Source organism: Tupaia chinensis, unplaced genomic scaffold (assembly GCF_000334495.1).
Source record: "Tupaia chinensis unplaced genomic scaffold, TupChi_1.0 Scaffold000100_1, whole genome shotgun sequence".
Taxonomy (NCBI): Eukaryota; Metazoa; Chordata; class Mammalia; order Scandentia; family Tupaiidae; genus Tupaia; species Tupaia belangeri.
Genome location: NW_006159564.1, coordinates 1,140,342 through 1,161,355, shown reverse-complemented (window position 1 = coordinate 1,161,355; position 21,014 = coordinate 1,140,342). Strand labels below are relative to the sequence as shown.

Genomic DNA, 21,014 nt, shown 5'->3' with positions numbered 1-21,014 from the left:
GAAGCATCTTAGGATCATGGTTGAAACTTAGTGGTCAGAGTTCATGTAGCATATATACAAACTTCATTGAATATTGTGATGTGCTTATTGAATTTGAGACTTATAATTTTGTTTCTTTTAGAGGAAACATGGAGAAAGCCATTGACATGTTCAACAAAGCTATTAATCTGGCCAAATCGGAAATGGAGATGGCTCATCTGTACTCTCTTTGTGATGCTGCCCATGCCCAGACAGAAGTTGCAAAGAAATACGGGTTAAAACCACCAACATTGTAAAACAGGGGAAGGAGACTCAACCCTCTTTTTAAGTTTACCCCCTCTTCAACTGAACCCTGAAGACACTGTCAAGAACTGTGTTGAATGGTGGAACTAGTATTTCCCTCCGTGATGTTGCCATTCCTTACGTATGTTTCATGTTTAGGTGTTGTGGCCTGGCTGTTGAAAGGAAGTCTGCAGTCTTGCAGCTTTTAATTCCCATACAAGGAAAGCTTGAAACTTGTTAAAGGGATATTAAAAACAAAGTTGCAAAGAGTACAGATAATAAGTGGCCATGCAAATAAAAACTTGGATTTGTTGATTTGATATTTTTTCTTTTGATGGGGGTTTGGGGGGTTGATTATGTTCTGGATGATTTTGTCTTTATATGTAAGTCTAATATGTGAGTATTTTACAGCAGGTGGGTTTTTTAATTAACATAGTAAGTGCTGTAAAACAGATTTATTTTATATTTAATTAATCCCTTTTAGTTGATTTTTTGGAAGAAAACAGCTTAAGTGGGGGTTAAAATGTAAAATTGAGAGACCCTTTAAACCATTGTCAGCATGCACAATGCCTCCAATTCTGCAGAACTTTGTAGAAACTTAGTGGCAGCTATTAATCCTTTTGACCCTCTTCCACTCTAATGGATAATGTACATCGTGCTTAAAGTCCACAACAGCTGGTTTTCACACAGTAAATTATGCAGAAGCAAAATATTCCGACTGACGTCGGTGCTGAATGACTGAGTATCGATGGGGAAGTGGACCAGGCAACAAGGTAAAGTGAAATGCAGGTGTCTTAATTGCTCATGGCTGTAGAAAACAGTACTGTTTTAGTGTGCTATTTAAGTACTATGTAATAGTGTGCTTTCTAAAAGGAAGTGAAGGTCGCTTGTGTGTGTAACTCAGATGGTCTAAGTGTGATACATGAGAGTATTTAATAACATTTTAACATTTCTAGCGAAGAAAATGTGACTTATGGTTCCCAAAGGATGACGTCTTGGAGCCAGACTGTTGTGTTTCCAGAGATGACAAATGCAGTACTTGAGCTCAGCCGCACGTGCTTCAGGGCAGCTGAGCAGAGCTTCCAGCATGCCGAGGCATCAGGCGGGGCTGGAGCGCTGGCTAGCCCTGCCGTCTAAGGGCTGGCCGCTCCAGTCCAGGGCTTCACTAGTGATCCTGACAGATTTTTGGCTTTGTTCATCTTTATTTCACCCTCCTTCCTTAGAAGTCACCTTAAGGTTTATTTCTAATTGTCACTTTTTTAGACCATTCTTTTGCTTATATGCTAGATTTTTCTGGTAGGGGAAGGACTGTTTGTATTCATAAGTGGTCTCTTGAAATGTTTGGAGTGGGAGAGGTTTAAGCCTGAATATAATACAAAGCAAGGTTTCAGTTACACTTTTCTAGACATGAAATCCTATTATAGTTTACATTGTTGGGAGTAAAGGAGCATTTTACCCCTCTTTTAAAAAGGGTGCTTTAATCCTGTTGAAACCAAAAAGATTTTGTCTACACTTGCTATCTTTTTAGAAACTATTAGAAATGACTCTTTTTCCAAAGTCAGTCTTTGGAAAACATTGAGGTGGCCTCTAGTTTCGGGGGGCAGTTAACATAATTTAAGATGACTTGGATAATGGAAAGTTTGAGAGCTCTGCATTTTATTCTTAAATTGTGCACCTATTATAACCCCTGAATACAGAAATGTTCTACATCTCTGAGTGACCTCTGGCTTTAAAAACGAAAGTTTTTATTTGCATGGCTGGATTTACATTAACGCTGACATCTGCTTCTACTCTCCTTTCTTTCCCTGTGGGATTGGGTAGAAAAACACAAGGGAACTGCAGCATGTGCCGTTCAGTACTGTCATTCCAAATTCCCCTGGACTGTTGCCTGTTGTGAAATATCCAAAACTGCACTGAAAGCTGCATCTGTCTGTATCTTTCTTTTGTAAATGACCTCACATGTAAATTCATCAAATAAATATTACATTCAATAAGCTTTTCTATCTGTTCTTTAAACAGAAAGATAACTAGGTTATTGATTATAGTCCTGGGTAAATCCACAGCCTCTCCTTTGTAAGCTCAGACTAACTGAAGATAGTAACATACAGAGCAGGTGAGTGTGTGAAACCAGAGTGTTTCTTGGTGTGGATGATGGTTTCCTGCGAACATCCTCCTTCCTGGGTACCAAGACTAGGGAGAGCTGGTAGAGCCGATTTACTTCACTCCTTACCTCACCCCTACTTGCCAGCGGCCTGGAAGGGTCCCAGTCAGACCTGGGCCTTGTGGCCAAGTTTATCCTCAAACTGGTTTCACTGAGTTTGATTACATTTCTAAACCACATGGAATCTTTCAGGAAGCATACCTGAAGTAACCTCTACTCTTGTTCATAACTATGGGATGAATAGGGAACACATCCTCAAACAACAGAAAACAGCTTTGGTTTTAAAACTATTAAAATAGGAATTTCTGCCCTCTGTATTTCTAATTAAAGATCATTCAAATTGCAGTTTAGAAGGTAGAAGTCCACTAATCTTAAGGCTATCTATAAACAAGAATACCATATAGTTTAACCAAACCAAGAAACTTTTGAGTGTAAAAGTAATAATTATCCACGACTGGGGCAAATAGGGTTGCATAACTTGGGAGTGTTGGGTGGAGGGGGCAGGGGGTAATCAATCCTAGCCCCAGTCCCTACTAACCTGACTTGTGAACAACGTGACAATCTGATCTGTTTGCAAGCTTTGAAACACTTCCTCAAGTCTCAGGGAGTGGGGAACCAGGACTTGTCCACTTCCCGTGACCATGTGCATCTGGTTCCCTAGCTGCTGTGCTGTGGAGCCAGCCCTAAACAGCTGCTACCTGATTTTATCTGCCAGTGTATCCTCTGTGTCAAGAACTATAGCGTCTAAGATATTACCCCTTTACAAACGATCATTTCCTGAATGCTGGCAACCAACTCCCAGGTCAGAAAATTATTCTGAGGTGGGGGACATGCCTCACAGGTCCTTGCATCCTGATCCACCCCCCAGCCCAACCAGCCAGGATCACAGACATGCACACAGGATGCAAATCTGGGACCTTCCCATGTGGCCACAGCCATGGGGAGCATTGCGACATCTCACATGGAGTGACCCTGGTGAATACTGAGCGTGCAGTAGGTTCGCATCAACCTGGATCTATAATGAACTGGCCACAAGCAAACTTACTATTTTTTTTCTATAGCGCACATGTATTTGCCACAAAGGGGTGGAGGTGGGGGTGAGAAAATCACCTGGGGGGAAGGCCACCCCCACAATCCATTCTCTTCTTGGGGTTTTGGGCATATGCACCTGGAATGTTTTCCAAGCTACTGGATCTGGGACTCAAACCACTTATTTGGTTGTGTGGGATCCAGTCACCTTCACCATATGACCTGGCTGGCCCCTGACTTTTGCATCAGAAGAAAACTTTTATTATACTGAATGGTAAACAAGCCTGTCTCAGGCTCCCAGGGGAGACAATCTACCTTGCAAAGCTGTTTATTTACAATCATTCTTGAGAGGATACTCTGGAATTCAAACTATTTTTACCTCTGTTCACAAGATGTGTAGATAGCCATGGAGAGTTGACTCCTCATTTCTATGTGTTTTCATATTAATTCATCTCGAGAATCTTTCACCACTTTAGAGGATTACAGTGTCTATTTTGGATAGGAGCATGGTGTCCTAGTGGTCCGAGCATCAGATAACCACCTGCTTCTACCAAGTGTATGATCCTAATAAGGGTCCTATCTAACCTAAAAGTATAAAGTTATGTCCCAGGATCCTCCCAGATAAGACTCCTTCATAAGTAAGGGGATCATTCCAGAATATATACAATTTACAGAACAGAAAACATGTCCGACTGTGTGCTGACACCAAAAAATGAAGCAATTCCATAGAGGACTTGGTAATACTATCAGGCGGAAACATAAAATGGGAGTTGGGGCCCAACAGAAGTGGATTTTCTCATGTGGGCAGCCACAGACTTCACTTTCTCCACACCTCGCTCTGCCCTCAGACTTGGCCTCCACCAGAGAGGCAACTGTTCAGGCCTCCAGCCTCCACTCTGCCCCACAGCCTCCCCAGCAAGCTGCCGCTTTGAAGGAGCTAGCTGACCGACTGACAAACCTGGAAGAAAGGTGTAAAATTGATGAAGCACCCATCAAGGTAAGGGTTGGCCATAAAAGAAATTAACAAAGCCCTCAAAAAGATGACTATAAAAAAACTAAAAATTGAGATGACTGTTTAGAGCCGTAATTGAAGTTATGTACAATATGCCAAAACACACACACACACACAAGCAACACACCTACTAATGTGTGAATATGATTTAGGTAAGGTTTTAGAAAACGAGGAAACAACCACAAAAAAAATCTGAGTGGAGGGACATTATGAGTTTGAGTAAAAATGGGACATCCATGTTAAGAGTTCAGCAAAATAAAGTTGTTTTTTGAACTGATGGAGAGGGGTCTGCCAGCAGGTGACGTCATGGTTGAAGTAGGTACTGGGCTTCCACAAGGCCAAATGTCATTCACGTTTCCAACCTGGTGGCTTGAAAATCATGGTGGGCGTGTGTGCATGTGTCTAAAATCCCAAGAGAATAGAGGAGCAGGGATTGTGGCATGGCCATCTCCCTGGGGGGTGATTTCTCATTTTCCCTTTCATTGTCTCTGGCAAGTGTACCTGTCCTATGGCAAAAACCTTTAAAAATTAAAACTGGTAGAGAAAAGTCAGTTGTGGACTACATTTATCACAGCATAATCTACCAAGTGTGTAGATGAGACTATCTCGGGACACAATGTAAAACAGAAAGGGGCTAAAAATAAAACTGGGCAACATTAACATCTCTGGGACAAATAAAGGTATCAATGAAAAAGTGGTCAGAGTAAGGTCACATCAGTGGTGTCTGAGAGGCCAAATGAATAGGTTTGCAGATGGGTCATTAGCAATCCCTGGCACACAAGTGTCAGTGGCCTGCGGAGGGCAGCATCTGGCTGCAGGGGTCTGAAAAGCAAGTGAAACAATGATCTACTAAATAGAAACGACTCATTTAAGAAACAAGGTGGAAAAAAATGAAAGTGATTTACAGGTTGACTTGCGTTTGTTTGGAGGCAAAAACTTAAGAGACTGAGGCCGGCAGATGGCCTGGAGTTTAAGGCACTGGATCCACATGGTTGACTACAGTATGAGTCCTGGGCAGCTTGCAAATCACGCCAGGTGCATGTAACTGAGTGTCAAAAATACCGAGGATGGAGGAAAAGGAATTGTGGTGTGGCCATCACCCCTGGTGGGTGACTGATTTCTCACCTGCCTCTCCAGGGAAAACACTCCCTATGACAAAATGAGAAAATAAACAAACCTTCGAGACAATCTATATACACAAGAAATTAAAGGATAGCTGAGCACAAAGGGATGTGTTTGGAAAGCTTAAATACTTCAGGAAGACCTAGGGACACAATACTTGGAATATTACTGTACCTTGCCTACTGTGTTCTATTGCAGATTCTTGCTCATTTGGTGAAGTAGGAACCAGAGTAAATCACGGAACAAAAACTAATAGTCCTGTATGTATATGTTTCAGTTGCTTGAGCATCAGATGCTTAACTTTTTAATTCCTGATTTAATAGGACCATTTTAACAAGTGCATTCTCTTCAAACTGGCTTTCTTTCCTTTTTTTCAGAATATTTCTTTTTATTATTTTTAAATTATATACTACATGCACTCACCAGAAACAGAGAGAGTGAGAGCAAGTTGCCAGGTCTGGTATTCAAACCATGGTCAGCCATGTTTTGGTGATTAAGGAGTCTAGCCCCTTAATCACCATACCACTTGCTGGTGCCATCAACTAGCTTTTTCTTTCTTTTATTTTTGGAGAGGTTTTCGCTATAGGGCACGTGCGCTCACCAGACAGACAGAGAGAGACGGAGAGACAGAAAGCGAGAAATCACCCCCCAGGGGGGATGGCCATGCCACAATCCCTTCTCCTCCATTCTCCTCTTGGGATCTTGGGCACACACACACATGCGCCCGACGTGAGTTTAAGCCACCGGGTCCGGGACTCGAACCACGGTCGACTACATGGGAGTCCAGCGACATAGCCATTACATAACTGCTGGTCCCTTTCAACTAGCTTTTTCTTATTTTCCAACCTTCACTCAAGAAAAAATGGAAGACGATTTGACAAGAGCTATAAAACTGCAATCCCAGGAGGTCGTGAGGCACAAGCAAGAATAGCCTACATTAAGCCTGCTGCACTGGCACCATGGTTAGTGTGGACATCATGGAACCCGTATCTCACCACCAAAACCTTCTCCATGGTGCTTAAACACTAGCTGAACAGAATTAAAACCAGTGCCAGTGGAGCAGCACATATACTTTGACATTTTTGGTCTAAATCTTTTCTCACTGCTATACTCTGCACAGACCTAACTTTTGTCAGAAGTCCTCTAAAAGCTGCATCTACCTACTAGCCATTTAAAACCCTGTGGTAGTAATTTATGCATTTCCAACCAGTACCACACCCATTATCTGTGAGCACTCAGCTTTAAATAGCTAGGTCAAAGTAAAGCAGTACTTTCCTGACCAACACACATCTGGATTTATTTCAGCATCCGTGTAAAGAATCAGATTAGCTAAATACCATTGCTTTATCTAAACTACAGGAGCTAGAGCTCCAATGTGTAATAGTGAATTATTATGCAAAAAGAAAAAAAAAAGGACCAAAACAAACCATTACTGCCTAATTCATCATAAAGTCAGGGAGTACAAGCAACTGACAATCCAAACTTTTTCACGGCCTTAGCACTCCAGTAGGAATCTCAGATTCACTGGGATTGTCTATCACTTTCTAAAAGGTACAATCAAAGAGCAGGTTACTCTACACGTTCTGAGACTGAAATGCGACATCCAATTACAAGAGATGCCTATTGCATTCATTTCACTTCATATTCTTTGAATGTACCAGAAGGTAAGATCAGCGATACGACACTACAAACACAATTCCTTTAATGAAGTAGTACCGTCTGCCTTCTCCGTTGAAGGAATGCCTCATCAAGGTAAAGAGTCTTTGCTTCTATAGCTCAAGAGAGCTGGGGTGCCTTGTCTAGTGGTCTTCAAACTATTTTTGAGAGAGATTTTTTTTTTTTTTTTTTTTTTTTTTTTTTTTTTTTTTTTGATGTGTTTGTCGCGACCGTGAAAAAAATAGGTCATGTGTGCTCACTGGAAATACAGAGAGAGACAGAAAATGAGAAATCGCCCCCTGGAGGGATGGCCATGCAACAATCCCTTCCCCTCCATTCTCCTCTTAGGATTTGGGGCATGTACACACACATATACGGGGTGAGTTTCAAGTCTCTGGGTCCAGGTCTCGAATGCGATTGGCCTTGTGGGAGTCCAGCAATGTAACCATTACACCATTTGCTGGTCCTGGTTTCAAACTATTTTGCATGGTTCTTTGGAAGAAACCCTTAAGGAATAAGATAAAATCCAAGAGGAAAGGTAAGTCTCCTAGGTTCCGCACACCCTCACAACCAGGTCATTCTTTCCTCCTCCTTCCAGAGAGATGGGGGCTTTACCGTGAGAGGTTTTTAATTCAACAAAAATGGTTTCACACTAAATGAGAGTTTATTCGACAGGCTACTAGGACACAGCAGCTATTCTCAAAGTGCAGTCAAGGGCCACCTGTCATGTTTTTGAAAAAGGTTTTGCCATAGGCGTGTTTGCTCACCAGAGAAGGAAAGTAAGAAATCACCCCCAGGGGGATGGCTATGCTGCAACCCTTTCTCCATTCTCCTCTCAGGATTTTGGGCATGCATGCACACGTGCTGAACGTGATTTTCAAGCTGCCAGGTCCAGGGCTTGAACTGTGCAATTGGCCACGTGGGAATCCAGCCTCAACCCCCTTAACCACCATGCCCCCTGCTGGCACTACGTGGCATCTTTTAAATTAAAAGGATCTGTGAAGTTGGAAGTATTTGTTTTTCCTGTTTTTTTATTTACAAGGGGCACGTGTACCCAGCATGTTCTTTTTTAAAATAATTGTTTATTTAATGTTATTTATTATCCTTATTATTATTTAATTCACCAGAGAGAGACATAGAGAGGAAAAGTGAGAAAGCAAGCTGTCAGGTCCAAGACTCGAACCACAGTCAGCCATGTGGGAGTGTCCAGCACCTTAACCACCACACCACCCAATGGCCCCAACCCAGCATGTTTTACATGTTACTGGCTCCAGGATGTGAACTACTCAGTCAGCTACATAGGACTCAGCTACCTTATCCACACAATTCTTCTTTTTCACTAAAATAAACCCTTCTTTAATTCCACTTTTCCATAAACTTTTAAAGTCACCTCATATATGGCCAATTCCTTTTTTTAAAAAAAAAAAAATTTCTTTTTAACTTTATTTATTTATTCATTTTTAATTTTATCAGAAAGGTACAGAGTAAGAGCAAGAAAGAGAGAGAAAGTGAGAAAGCAAGCCGCCAGGTCTGGGACTCCAGCCATGGTCAGCCATGTCAGAGTCCAGCGTCTTCACCCACCATGCCACCTGCTGGGCCCCCAATTCCTTTTTGATAAGATAACTTTATAAGGCAATTTAATGGGGGATAAGATAGCCTTTTTAATTAATGCTGGAACAACTATCAGGATGTCGTGATCGTCCAGCTTTAGCCTCCTGAGTACCTGGAAGCACAGGTTATAGTCCCCCTGCACCTGGCTCTGTAGGATGGACTGGGAATCCAATCCAGGCCTCCATGTGGCCACAGCCGGCCAGGCAGCAGCGTCCAGCACGGCTGGGCCCTTCTGACTGTTCACTGTGAAGTGTCCAGCACACGCCACCTCGGCTGGGCCCTTCTGACTGTTCACTGTGAAGAGAATGTCAGTGTGCTGATGATGCTCTACCATCCCAACACAGTTCCCTGAGAAGAAAAGGCTGAATTAAAAACAAAACAAAACAAAACACCCCATTCGAGAATTCAACAGGGAGTTGATTATGTTAAGAATCACATCTTCTTGTTTCATGACAGGAAACATAAACCTTAGGGCTTTTTGGTCTCCACTGCATACAGGTCTGATCTCTTCTGTCTAAGAATGGGGATTTGCTGGCGTATTTCAGCCAACTTCTTCAGGTCTGCAAAAACAGGAGAGGACACTTAATAACTTGTGGGTCCTCACTAACCAAGGGAAATTCGTACCTAAATGGTTCAAATAATCCCAAATTCATCAAGAAACTCAGTACAGGCCTTGTCCAGAGGCAAAGATGGCCTGGCATCAGCCCAAAAGTCACTGCTGATCAAACCCTGAAAGCTCAAGTAAGCTATAGCTTGCAGGGCTTGGCCAGAGAACCAGGTCCTAGAACTTCCTCAAAGAAAGAGGAGGAGGTGATAAAGGAGCTCTCCCCGGCACCAGGGGCTTCACAGCTATGGGACCTGGCCTCAGCAATGGCGACAGCAGAGACCTAACCTGGGCCGGGCACCTCTTACCTATGTCCGAGTACACGATCGTTTCTTCAGTGCCAGCTTTTGCCAGGACCTCTCCCCTGAAAAAGATGCAGGGGAGAGTAAGTGTTTCGCTGATCTGTTCAAGATCTGTTTTCCTTCCCCATTTCGCAGGCTAGAGGGAGAATAATCTGAGACTTAACTTGAGAAGGTAGGGGTATACATTTTTGGCCTACCATTTTGGTAGCTGTGTGACCTTGTGGCAAGTTCCTTGGAGTCTCCCTTTTCTAGTCTGTAGGACATAGGAGCTCTGGGCGGGCTGAGTGAGAGAACTACAGAGAATGTGTCATCAACTGCGAGGAACTGGGAGCAATATTGTGACGATAAACATCTGGGGACTGAGCTATGCATGGCCAGCAAGCAGCTCCACGCTGTCCCCCATGAGTACATTTCAGTGAGAACCCTGCCAAGGGAAGTGAGCATCTGCTCTTCACACCTGCCTGGCTCCTACATCCCCGAAAGTGGTGAGGCTGGGCCTGGGCCCACAGTGATCCAGGGATCTCACAGGGATCTCTACCCTGGTACTTGTGGTCCCTGGACCCCTGTGTTATTGGGTTTCAGTTTCAGATGTGAGGAAAATACTTCAACCTCTGAGGCCTGGGTAGAAATAATGGAACCACCCACTGGCAGGAGCTCCACACTAGGGAATAGCAACACTCCATCATAGAACAGGGGAAGGCTGGTCTGAAAACCATCTCTTAGTCTCTAGGCCCAGAGTAAGGGTTCAAAAGCATATCTAGGGAAATGAAAGCTCTCAACGTTTTCTACATAACACATTATCTGACACAAATAATGGGCCCATTTATCAGATAGCCCGAAGCAGATTTTGGCACAAATGAGCTACCAGCACCACCATTAATGCATTTAACTGAACTGTTTTTTGTTCTTCTCTATTTCTTTCCCACCTTCCCTGATAGTCAAAAATTTCTCTCTCTGGGGAACCAGCAGTTAGCGTAATGGCTATGTCGCTGGACTCCCACGTAGTCGACCGTGGTTCGCATCCCGGACCCGGTGGCTTAAAACTCACGCTGGGTGTGTGTGCGTGCGTGCCCAAGATCCCGAGAGGAGAATGGAGAAGGGATTGCGGCGTGACCATCCCCCCTGGGGGGTGATTTCTCGCTTTCTGTCTCTATGTCTCTCTCTGTCTAGCGAGCGCACGCGCCCTATAGCAAAAATCTCTCCAAAAAAAAAAAAAAAAAAACTCTGTTAATCCCAGGGACCCACCCCAAGGTCGACCTGAGCCAGAGGGCCCACATACCCTGCAGAGGAAAGAAATAAAGAGAAACCCTATACAGCTAGTTCATGTCAGGACCAGTGAATGAATCAGTGATAATCCCCCAGGAGACCCAGCTGGGGCTAGAGTTGTCCGAGAGGCAGAGACCAGGAGCCTGTCTCTAACGATGGACAGAACTTGAAGCCAGTTTAAGAAAAATTTTAGGCCAACTCAGCCCTTCCAAATCTAGTGCCTAACCCTCATGTGCAGGAGGATCACTGAGAATCTGTCTTGAGTCCCCCTTCTAGGTCTTTCCCCACCACATGCACTGAGCTGTGGATCTTAAAAAGTCAGGCAGCAGACAGAACCTTTAGGGACCCTGTGGTGACAGTAAACCCTTCTCAGTCTTGCCACCGGGATATTGACCCAGAATAGTGAAACACACGGGCGTGTGATGCGTGTGTAGGTATGTGTGTTCACAGAGAAGTGCTGCATAAATCTGCATTCTAAGGCAAAGTCCTAGATCCAAACACCAGTGCTAGCCACAAGAACCCTGTGGACTGCAATTCTGTCATCTAGGAACCGGGCTCCCTAAGGGTGAGTCCCAAGGGCTAACAGAGATCATGCGTGTGAACATGTGAAGTCAGCTGTACAAACGCAAGGGCTAACAGAGATCACACGTGTGAACACACCAAGTCAACCGCACAAACACAGACCCTGAGGTGTCAGACTGACATCTGCCTAGTGTGTGTTGAGGCCAACTCACAGGCTGTTTCACTGATGAAGAAAATGTCTTCTCTCGGGCCCAGCAGATAGTGTAATGGCTACGTCACTGGACCCCCATGTAGTCAACCGTGGTCTGAGTCTCGGACCTGGAGACTTAAAACTCACGCCAGGTGTGTGCATAGCCCCGATCCCGAGGGAAGAATGGAGGGAAAGTGGTTGTGGTGTGGCCATCTCCCCTCGGGGTGATTTCTCGCTTAGTGCCCTTCCCTTGGGTTGGGATCGGGTTTCCCACTGAACCCATCCTCTCCCCTCCTCTAATCATTATATGGGAGCAAAGTCCTCCCCTCGCTCATTCCTGCCCTGTGGCCAGGCACCCAGACTAAACGTTAACCAAATACTAACAGTCTGGGAGCCTCTTTTACTAAAACCACCTGTCTGTTTCCTGGAGCTATGCGACCCATGACTCACTGACAGGAGTCATCCAGACACACAGCAGAGGGCTAAGGTCAACCACTCAATCAGGGGCGTGACATGTCTTCTTCATTTGGCTTTCAAGCAGACACTTCTGTCGCAGAGAGAAGGAAGAACCTGGCAGGCTAGGAAGGGGTTAGGGGAGTGGATGGTGGGGCGGGCTGGTCAGGAACCAGACACCCACCTGCCCACATGCTGTCCCTCCAGCTCCCCCGGCCTGTCCTCACTTAGCCACACTCACCAAGGATTCACGATGGTGCTGTGTCCCCAGGCAACGTAGGAAGCATTGTCGTCCCGGGCAGGAGAGGCCGTGGCCACATACAGCTGATTATCCACAGCCCTGTGTCAGTGGTCAGAAAAAAGGCAAATCAAACATCACAACCCTGCAGTGTTTGTCTACCCCAAGTATACAGGTCCTCGGGAACCAGCAGTTAGCGTAATGGCTATGTCGCTGGATTCCCACGTAGTCGACCGCGGTTCGCGTCCCGGACCTGGTGGTTTAGAACTCACGCCGGGCACGTGTGCATGTGTGCCCAAGATCCCGAGAGGAGAATGGAGGAGAAGGGATTGTGGCGTGACCATCCCCTCTGGGTGGTGATTTCTCACTTTCTGTCTCTATGTCTCTCTCTGTCTGGCGAGCGCATGCGCCCTATAGCAAAAACCTCTCAAAAAAAAAAAAAAAAAAAAAAAAAAAAAAAAAAGAAAAAAAAAAAAAGTATACAGGTCCTTTTTAAAAAAAAAAAAAAAAAAGGTAGTACAGTAGTACAGGCTGACTCAGATGTGGAAGAAAGCCAAAGGCATGGAACTCTCTCTTCAAAATGTAATTCATCACATGAGCCAATGGTTCTCAACCAGGAACATTCTTCCCACCAGATTTTCAATTCTTTTTTTTTCTCCCAATGTTCTGTTTCCTTTAAAGACCCTCATCCTTCCTGAAGGGCAGTTGCAGGCAGCTAGGTGATGGCGAGGCGTTCCTTGAAGATCTGCCCTGATTGAAGGCTTTGCCCACATACTGGAAGGCCCTCTCTCAGGAAAAGTACTCTCCAACCAGCGTCCAGTTCTCCTCGCTGTCAGGGTCCAGTTTCCACCACGTGTATGACTCACAGACCACCTGCCAATCTGGACTCAGCAGAAAGGCAAGCTCTTGGCCTTGAAAGACCAAGACTCCAGAAATGGAACTGCTATTGTTGGTTCCAAAGGGAATGACACTGGCAAAGGCATTCTTCCTCAGCTTGTCCAATTGCTGGAACATTCCAATGGTGAGGTTGCAATTCATGAAAGTCTAGGTGAGCTCTTCAGGAAGATGGTACTCAGATTACGACAGGGATCCGCCATCCTTATTGAAGTGTTCCTAAAAATATGGCAGCGCCATGGAGGATCTGTTCTCACTGGAGAACTTGTGCTTAAATTCATCCAACATTAAGGTACTCTTGGGCAGATGAGCAAAGGGGTCCTTGGCCTTGGGCTGGGCAGCAAGTGCCTGCTCGTGATCATCCATCTCTTCCTAACGAGCCGGGGCAGCAGCCCTTTGTCCTCTTTCCGCTCAGCCTGGGGCTTCTGCTTCTCTTCCTGAGAACCCTTCTCTTTCTATGGAGTATCCTTTTTAGGCTGGCTCCCTGCAAACTTCTTAGTATTAAACTGGGCCATCTTCTCACAGTTTCACCTCCCCCAAGATGGCTCTGAACTGGAGCCAGCAGTTCCAGCTGGGGAAGCCTGGTGGAGAGTAGGCTCCAAAACCTGTTTACAGAGCCTCAACAGGGTGCAGACGACCGAGATGTCGGCCAGGGTCACTCGTTCACCCACCAGGAAAGTCCTCATCTTTAAGTGAGCATCCAGCAACCCCAGAATTCACCTCACCTCTTCCCTTGCATTCTCTGTGGCCTGTGTGTTGCAGTGCATGATGCCCAAGGTGGGAAACACCCAGGTACTGGCTGGGGACCCAGTATCAGCAAAGCTCCCCCTCCGCACCTCCTGGGCTAGAGTACTTCCCCGCAGCTCCTCACTGCTCATATAGTTGGCCATGGCATTGCTCTCAAGCACATAGAATCCACTGTCACCCTCAAATACTGGAACCTTGACAGAAAACTTGTGAATAATTCAGGGGTGGGTGTGGTTGGTTTGGCCATTGTTGGTTCCAAAGGGAATGACACTGGCAAAGGCATTCTTCCTCAGCTTGTCCAATTGCTGGAACATTCCAATGGTGAGGTTGCAATTCATGAAAGTCTAGGTGAGCTCTTCAGGAAGATGGTACTCAGATTACGACAGGGATCCGCCATCCTTATTGAAGTGTTCCTAAAAATATGGCAGCGCCATGGAGGATCTGTTCTCACTGGAGAACTTGTGCTTAAATTCATCCAACATTAAGGTACTCTTGGGCAGATGAGCAAAGGGGTCCTTGGCCTTGGGCTGGGCAGCAAGTGCCTGCTCGTGATCATCCATCTCTTCCTAACGAGCCGGGGCAGCAGCCCTTTGTCCTCTTTCCGCTCAGCCTGGGGCTTCTGCTTCTCTTCCTGAGAACCCTTCTCTTTCTATGGAGTATCCTTTTTAGGCTGGCTCCCTGCAAACTTCTTAGTATTAAACTGGGCCATCTTCTCACAGTTTCACCTCCCCCAAGATGGCTCTGAACTGGAGCCAGCAGTTCCAGCTGGGGAAGCCTGGTGGAGAGTAGGCTCCAAAACCTGTTTACAGAGCCTCAACAGGGTGCAGACGACCGAGATGTCGGCCAGGGTCACTCGTTCACCCACCAGGAAAGTCCTCATCTTTAAGTGAGCATCCAGCAACCCCAGAATTCACCTCACCTCTTCCCTTGCATTCTCTGTGGCCTGTGTGTTGCAGTGCATGATGCCCAAGGTGGGAAACACCCAGGTACTGGCTGGGGACCCAGTATCAGCAAAGCTCCCCCTCCGCACCTCCTGGGCTAGAGTACTTCCCCGCAGCTCCTCACTGCTCATATAGTTGGCCATGGCATTGCTCTCAAGCACATAGAATCCACTGTCACCCTCAAATACTGGAACCTTGACAGAAAACTTGTGAATAATTCAGGGGTGGGTGTGGTTGGTTTGGCCAAAGTGGAAGTGGAGTAGTGTGGAGAGCACGCGGACCTAAGCCCCTACTGTACTGAGCAGCAGTGAGGGCCTTGAGGCCCTCCCATTTTTAGGGTATGTGTACATATGTACCCAGCCATGGTGATTCTGCAGAGAAAAGCCAGATTTGCCAATTCTTAGAGAGTGGTCTTCTTGACGGTCACAGCTAGGGAGTTGCTATTGGCATCTAGTTGGCAGTAGAAGCCAGGGACACTGCTGAACTTCCTACATCAAACAGGACAGCCCCACAACAAAACATTCTCCAGTCCAAAATGTCAACAGTGCCGCTGTTCAGACACCCTGACCTCCGCTGACCTGTAACACACAAAAGGACAGAGCTTCTCTGGTTCAAGTAAGCCATGGTGGCCAGAGAGAATGGAGTGGCCTGCTCAGGTAGTAGACCTGGCAGGGTCGCACAGTGCTTTCATGCCAGTCCTACCATCTCAAATTAGACAAAACAGGAGAGGTGGCATGGAGGTTAAGGTGGATAGACCCCATATATGGCCAACTGTGCAGTTGGAGTCCTGGACCCAGCAACTTAAAACACATCGGGCGCATGTGCGTGCATGCCCAAAATCCCAAGAGGAGAATGGTGGAGCAGGGACTGTGATGTGGCCGTTCCCCTGGTGTGTGCTTTCTCACCTTCTCCCTGACCTCTCTCTCTCACTCTGTCTGTCTCCAGTGAGCACACATGCCCAACACACATTCAAAATAAAAACAAAACAAAGTTTGTGGCATCAAATACCCCTGTCCCATCTTTTGCTCTGCAATAAGCCAAACCTCTTTCTTTTCCATTGAAAATTATCATCATCTCAGGACCAGCAGACACGTAATGGTTATGTTGCTGGACTCCCATGTAGTTAGTCGTGGTTTGAGTCCCTCCCAGATAGGCAGCATAAAACTCATGCCAGGCGCATGTGCATGCATGCCCAAAATTCCAAAAGGAGAGTGGAAGAGAAGGGATTGCAGCGTGGCCTGGAGGCTGATTTCTTGCTGTCTTTCTCTGTCTCTCCAGTGAATGCATGCGCCCTATAGCAAAAATCTCTCTCAAAAAAAAAAAAAAAAAAGATGAATACATATATAAAAATTCACAAATCTGTATGCTTAAAATTAGTGTACTTTCCTGTAAGTGTATTATGCCTCAATTTTAAAATATTGTAAAGAAGAAAACCATCCTCTCTGACCAGACCCTCATGGTTTATGGAGTGCTTTGCACACATGTGCACACAGAGTCACACTCCTGTTCCCTCCATCTCTGCTGTTTGCCTTTCACCAGCCCTCAGCCTTAGGGGACTGGGAAACAAGTGTGTCATACCAGAGACACTGACGTCCTGAATTTCCAGGTTAGGCCAACAATGTAGGCCACGTGCCTTGGCAGTGTCCCAGGACTAGGTGGATGGTCTAGAGCCGAGCAGGAGAAGTGCCCTCCTCTGAACAGCACAGAGTGAGCAGTGCGTAGGCCACAAGCCTCTCCCCAGGGCTGTGAGGCTAAAACAACTCCTGCCTTCTCCTTGGCTTCAGGAGCCCTGAGTACATGAGCCACGAGATCAGTTCCTCTGTGAGAGTTGCTAGCAATGCCTTGAGCAACCAATCCATACTAATCACAGAGAGTGAAACCACTGCCCACTGTACACACTGAGGCTTAGAAATGCAAGAGCACAGTCCCCAGCCCATGAGTCTGGTGCTGTGGCTTCTGAGAAGGTGCCCGCAGGAGAAGCCTCTGAGGGACTCTTCCTTTTCACTGCATTTGGAGGAGGCTCTGAGTCAGGGCAGAACTCTCTTCCAGGAAAGCTGGCACTTCCATCAGAGCAGAAACCACTCATCCCACAAAGGAAATGCTGAGATGCTGGGATGTAAGGCTCCTTTCTTACCGGCCACGCTGCAGCAACTCCCAGTGGGCTGGTCCAGTGGTCAAATTGAAAGCTCCAGGATATACCAACAGCTGGCAGCCTTGGGGAGGAGATGGTGAAGAACAGTGGGTGCAGGTGAACCCCCAGTAGTTCCCCCATTCCTCACCTAGCAGGGGCCATGCTGAAACTTCCCCTAACATAAAAAGATGTCAGTCAAATTGGACAGTGTCAGCAGCATCAAGATAGGGCTCTGGTTTTCTTTAGAGACGCTCATAAAACACAGACAGACACACGAGAAAAGCGGTCCTAATGACTGGCACTCAACATGGGCTGTCACTTGAAAACGTGGAGAACTCTTACTTGAATTTTTTTCAGCACCATAGGGTCAGGTCCTCATGGCCAAGGACCATGTTCTGTAAGTCTGTGCAACTGAAATTGTGACAGAAATTTTTTTAAAGATATTTTGGCTATAGGGTATGTACGCTTGCTGGAGAGACAGAGATAGAAAGCAAAAAATCACCGCCCCAGAAGGGATGGCCACGCCACAATCCCTTCTCCTCTATTCTCCCCTCAGGATCTTGGGCATGCATGCACATGCGCCCAGAGTGAGTTTTAAGGTGCCAGGTCCAGGATTCAAACAGCAGTCAATTACATGGGAATCCAGCAACGCAACCACCACGCCACCCGCTGGTCCCTAAGGACAGAATAAGAAGAATGAAACCCTGCCTGTCATTTGAGGTTACCGAGTGAGTGGAGGATGTTAAGTACATGAGGCATGGAAGGACAAATATAATACCATGTGTTCTCCCTCATATGAGGAAACTGGAAAAAAAAATGGTACCTTCATGGTGCCAGTGCAGGTCCTGACAGGTCCTGGCCTGAAGCGGCCTCATATCTCCCTGCTTTTCACCCTGTTATGCTTGCTTGTGTGCTAGGACATTGGATATGAATTGACATTGACATTGACATTGTGTGTGGGAGGAGGGAATGGCCTCATAGAAGGAGACAGATAAAGAGTGATTCCTGGGGAACCAGTAGTTAGTGTAATGGCTATGTCGCTGGACTCCCACGTAGTCCACGGCGGTTCGCGTCCCAGACCCAGTGGCTTAAAACTCACGCCGGGCACGTGTGCGTGTGTGCCCAAGATCCCGAGAGGAGAATGGAGGAGAAGGGATTGAGGCGTGACCATCCCCCCTGGGGGGTGATTTCTCGCTTTCTGTCTCTATGTCTCTCTCTGTCTGTCTGGCGAGCGCACGTGCCCTATAGCTAAAAACCTCTCAAAAAAAAAAAAAAAAGAGAGAGAGAGAAAAAAAAGAGTGATTCCTGGAGGCTCGGGGGGTTGTAGCAGGGGAGGGGAGGGGAGGGAGCAAAGGGATGTTGGATGGAATCAAAATTACAGATAGATCGGAGGAACAATATCTAGTGTTATACAATACAGTAGCGAGAATCCAGTTAAGAAAAACTTACTATGTACCTCAGAGTAACTTAAAAAAGAGGATTTTGAATGTGTTTAGCACAAAGTAGTGACAATTTGAGGTAATGGATATGCTAATTATCCTTATTTAATATCTCCCTATTCTATCTTTATACTGGAAAATTGCATTACAAAACCCCAGAAATATGTACAATGAAATATTAATACAAAACTATTAAAGTAAAAAAGAGAGAGGGCCAGTCTTGTACCTTGGTAGTTAGGGAAGGAAGATCCCACGTTGCTCACCATATAGTTTGAGTCCTGGACCCTGTGGCTTGAAAACACACTGGGCATGTGTATAGAATCCCAAAAAGAGGGAGAAATGGAGGAAGACTGTGATATGAACAATCCCCATGGGAGGGGCTTGCTCCCTCTCCCTGTCTCTGGTGAGCACATGTACCCTCTGGCAAATTGAAAAAAAGAGAGCGAGATTAGGGGCATGCTAGTGCTCTAAGGCTTACTGAGAGGACTTGGGCCAGCCTGCGACCTGGTGGTTATGTGAGTTCGATCCCACATGACTGACTGCGTGGTTTGAGTTCCAGACTTGAGGCCTAAAAAGCATGCCAGGCACTTCTGTGTGTGTGTATAAGCATATGTGCCCAAAATCCCAAATGGAGGAGAAAGGATTGTGGCATGACCTTGCTCCATGGGTGGGGGTGTTTTCTAGTTCTCTCTCTGTCTCTCTGTCTCTCTCAGGCAAGTGTATGCACCCTCTAAGATTTGATCGTAGAGCTCATGCAGTGCCACCTGTTGCTGAACAAACTATTTTCAACCACTTTAGTTCAAGCGACAGCTGAACTAGACAGAGCTTTAGCAGTCTAATTAAGGAAGCTGATACTGAGTATCACATGAGGGGCTTTATAAAATCTCTCTCCCTAATCCTCATACCATTCCTATGAAGAAACCAAAAACCACACTGTTCTTTAAGTTAAATGATTTACCCAAAGTATTGTGCCAATTAAGGGGGATGTTGGAACCAGAACACAGATCTTCTGACCTGGCTCGGTACTCGTTGGACACTAGTGCCTTCTCTTGTCTGAGCCAAACTGTCACTGAGAACGTTTTCACTGCGTACAGAGTGATGAAATCTACAAGCACGTAGGCCATTTCCTCATTTCTACTGGGCTACAAGTGATTCTTTGCAAACACGATGACAGGAAGAGCTCAAGGGGTACAGCAGACATTTAGGAGCATGGCTATTGCCTTAGCTGTATGGTACATTCAGTTCCAACCTCCAGAACACCCTGTCATCAATACCCAGCAAAAGTCTGAGAAACCAGATGGGAGTGGAGAGGCCAGAGGTGGAGCTAGATTAAGACTCTTCCCAGGTTTGTCTGGTTTTTTTGTTTTGTTTTTAAGTTTTATTCACTTATTTCTTCCATGAACAAGAAAGGCAGAGAAAGAAAGAGAGAGAAGGAGGGGGGCGGGCGGAGAGAGAGAACCTTTCACAGGTCTTTATGTCATGCTCCACTCCCAGTCTCAGCTAGCCCCAGATCATGGTGCAAGTGTGCCTGAGGTCTCAGATGTGAACCTGCCCACACAGATCAGCTTTGCAGAGCGTCACGTTTTACTGCTGCACCACCATCCAGCCCTGCCCTCAGCTTTTTTGACTAAGGACTCCCTCCATCTTGCAAAGACCAACCCAGAACCAAACCCCCAAACACCTACGAATCCCAGCTCTCGCGCGACCTTACCTCTCTGTGCATAGATCTGTGCCAGCTCTGCAAAGCGGATGTCATAGCAGATGCCCAGGCCCACTTTGCAGTAAGCTGTTTCCAAACAGAAAATGTACACACACAAAGTTAATCCTCTGTAGCATGGTAAACCCCCACTGACTTCTTACTGATCACAGAACAACAGGGATAAATGAATGCAGGGATTGTGGATACAGACAAATGTAGACGTACTCCTAGGTGGACTTCCTTTCACAAAGACACCAGCAAAGTAGAAATGGGAAATCCACCCTCACTAAATGCTTATAATCAAGGTGGGAGGTGTCAGTCATGGCCTAACAGGTATACACTGCAGCCACCACAGGAGGGTGTGATCAAAGGCAAGAGGAAAATCATGTCAAACCCTTTGTGCTCCATTCAAGCCCAGTTTTCCAGATCTGGGCCATTCTCTGCTTTTCTCATTTCTGTCTTTCAGCCAGGGTAAGTGAAGAAGTTAGAGAGTGACATAAAAGAAAAAGGATGGAGGGAACCAGCAGTTAGCGTAATGGCTATGTCGCTGGACTACCACGTAGTCGACCGTGGTTCGTGTCCCGGACCCGTTGGCTTAAAACTCACACCAGGTGCGTGTGCGTGCGTGCCCAAGATCCCGAGAGGAGAATGGAGGAGAAGGGATTGCGGTGTGACCATCCCCCCTGGGGGGTGATTTCTCGCTTTCTGTCTCTATGTCTCTCTCTGTCTGTCTGGC

General features: G+C 46.1%; 2 protein-coding genes and 2 pseudogenes across 2 annotated transcripts in view; 1 reads left to right on the top strand and 3 right to left on the bottom strand.

The window, feature by feature from the left end:
- TOMM70 (translocase of outer mitochondrial membrane 70) overlaps window positions 1-2,057 on the top strand; it is a gene marked incomplete at its 5' end in the record, with an annotated part of 45,806 nt that extends 43,749 nt beyond the window's left edge. Inside the window, 1 exon segment of the mRNA XM_014585949.2 lies at window positions 122-2,057. Coding sequence (XP_014441435.1) covers window positions 122-275 — 154 coding nt within the window.
- A 7,083-nt stretch (window positions 2,058-9,140) lies between these two features.
- The window catches only part of NIT2 (nitrilase family member 2), a 22,851-nt gene continuing 10,977 nt past the window's right edge, over window positions 9,141-21,014 (bottom strand). Inside the window, exons 6-10 of the mRNA XM_014585935.2 lie at window positions 20,291-20,365; window positions 17,144-17,222; window positions 12,431-12,529; window positions 9,765-9,820; window positions 9,141-9,412 (exon numbers count right to left, since the gene is read on the bottom strand). Of these exons, the coding sequence (XP_014441421.1) occupies window positions 9,321-9,412; window positions 9,765-9,820; window positions 12,431-12,529; window positions 17,144-17,222; window positions 20,291-20,365 (401 nt within the window). The 3' untranslated portion in view covers window positions 9,141-9,320. The remainder of the gene's footprint in view (window positions 9,413-9,764; window positions 9,821-12,430; window positions 12,530-17,143; window positions 17,223-20,290; window positions 20,366-21,014) is intronic.
- Window positions 12,955-14,306, bottom strand: LOC114006923 (elongation factor 1-gamma-like; annotated as a pseudogene).
- LOC102494304 (elongation factor 1-gamma pseudogene) lies at window positions 14,329-15,781 on the bottom strand (annotated as a pseudogene).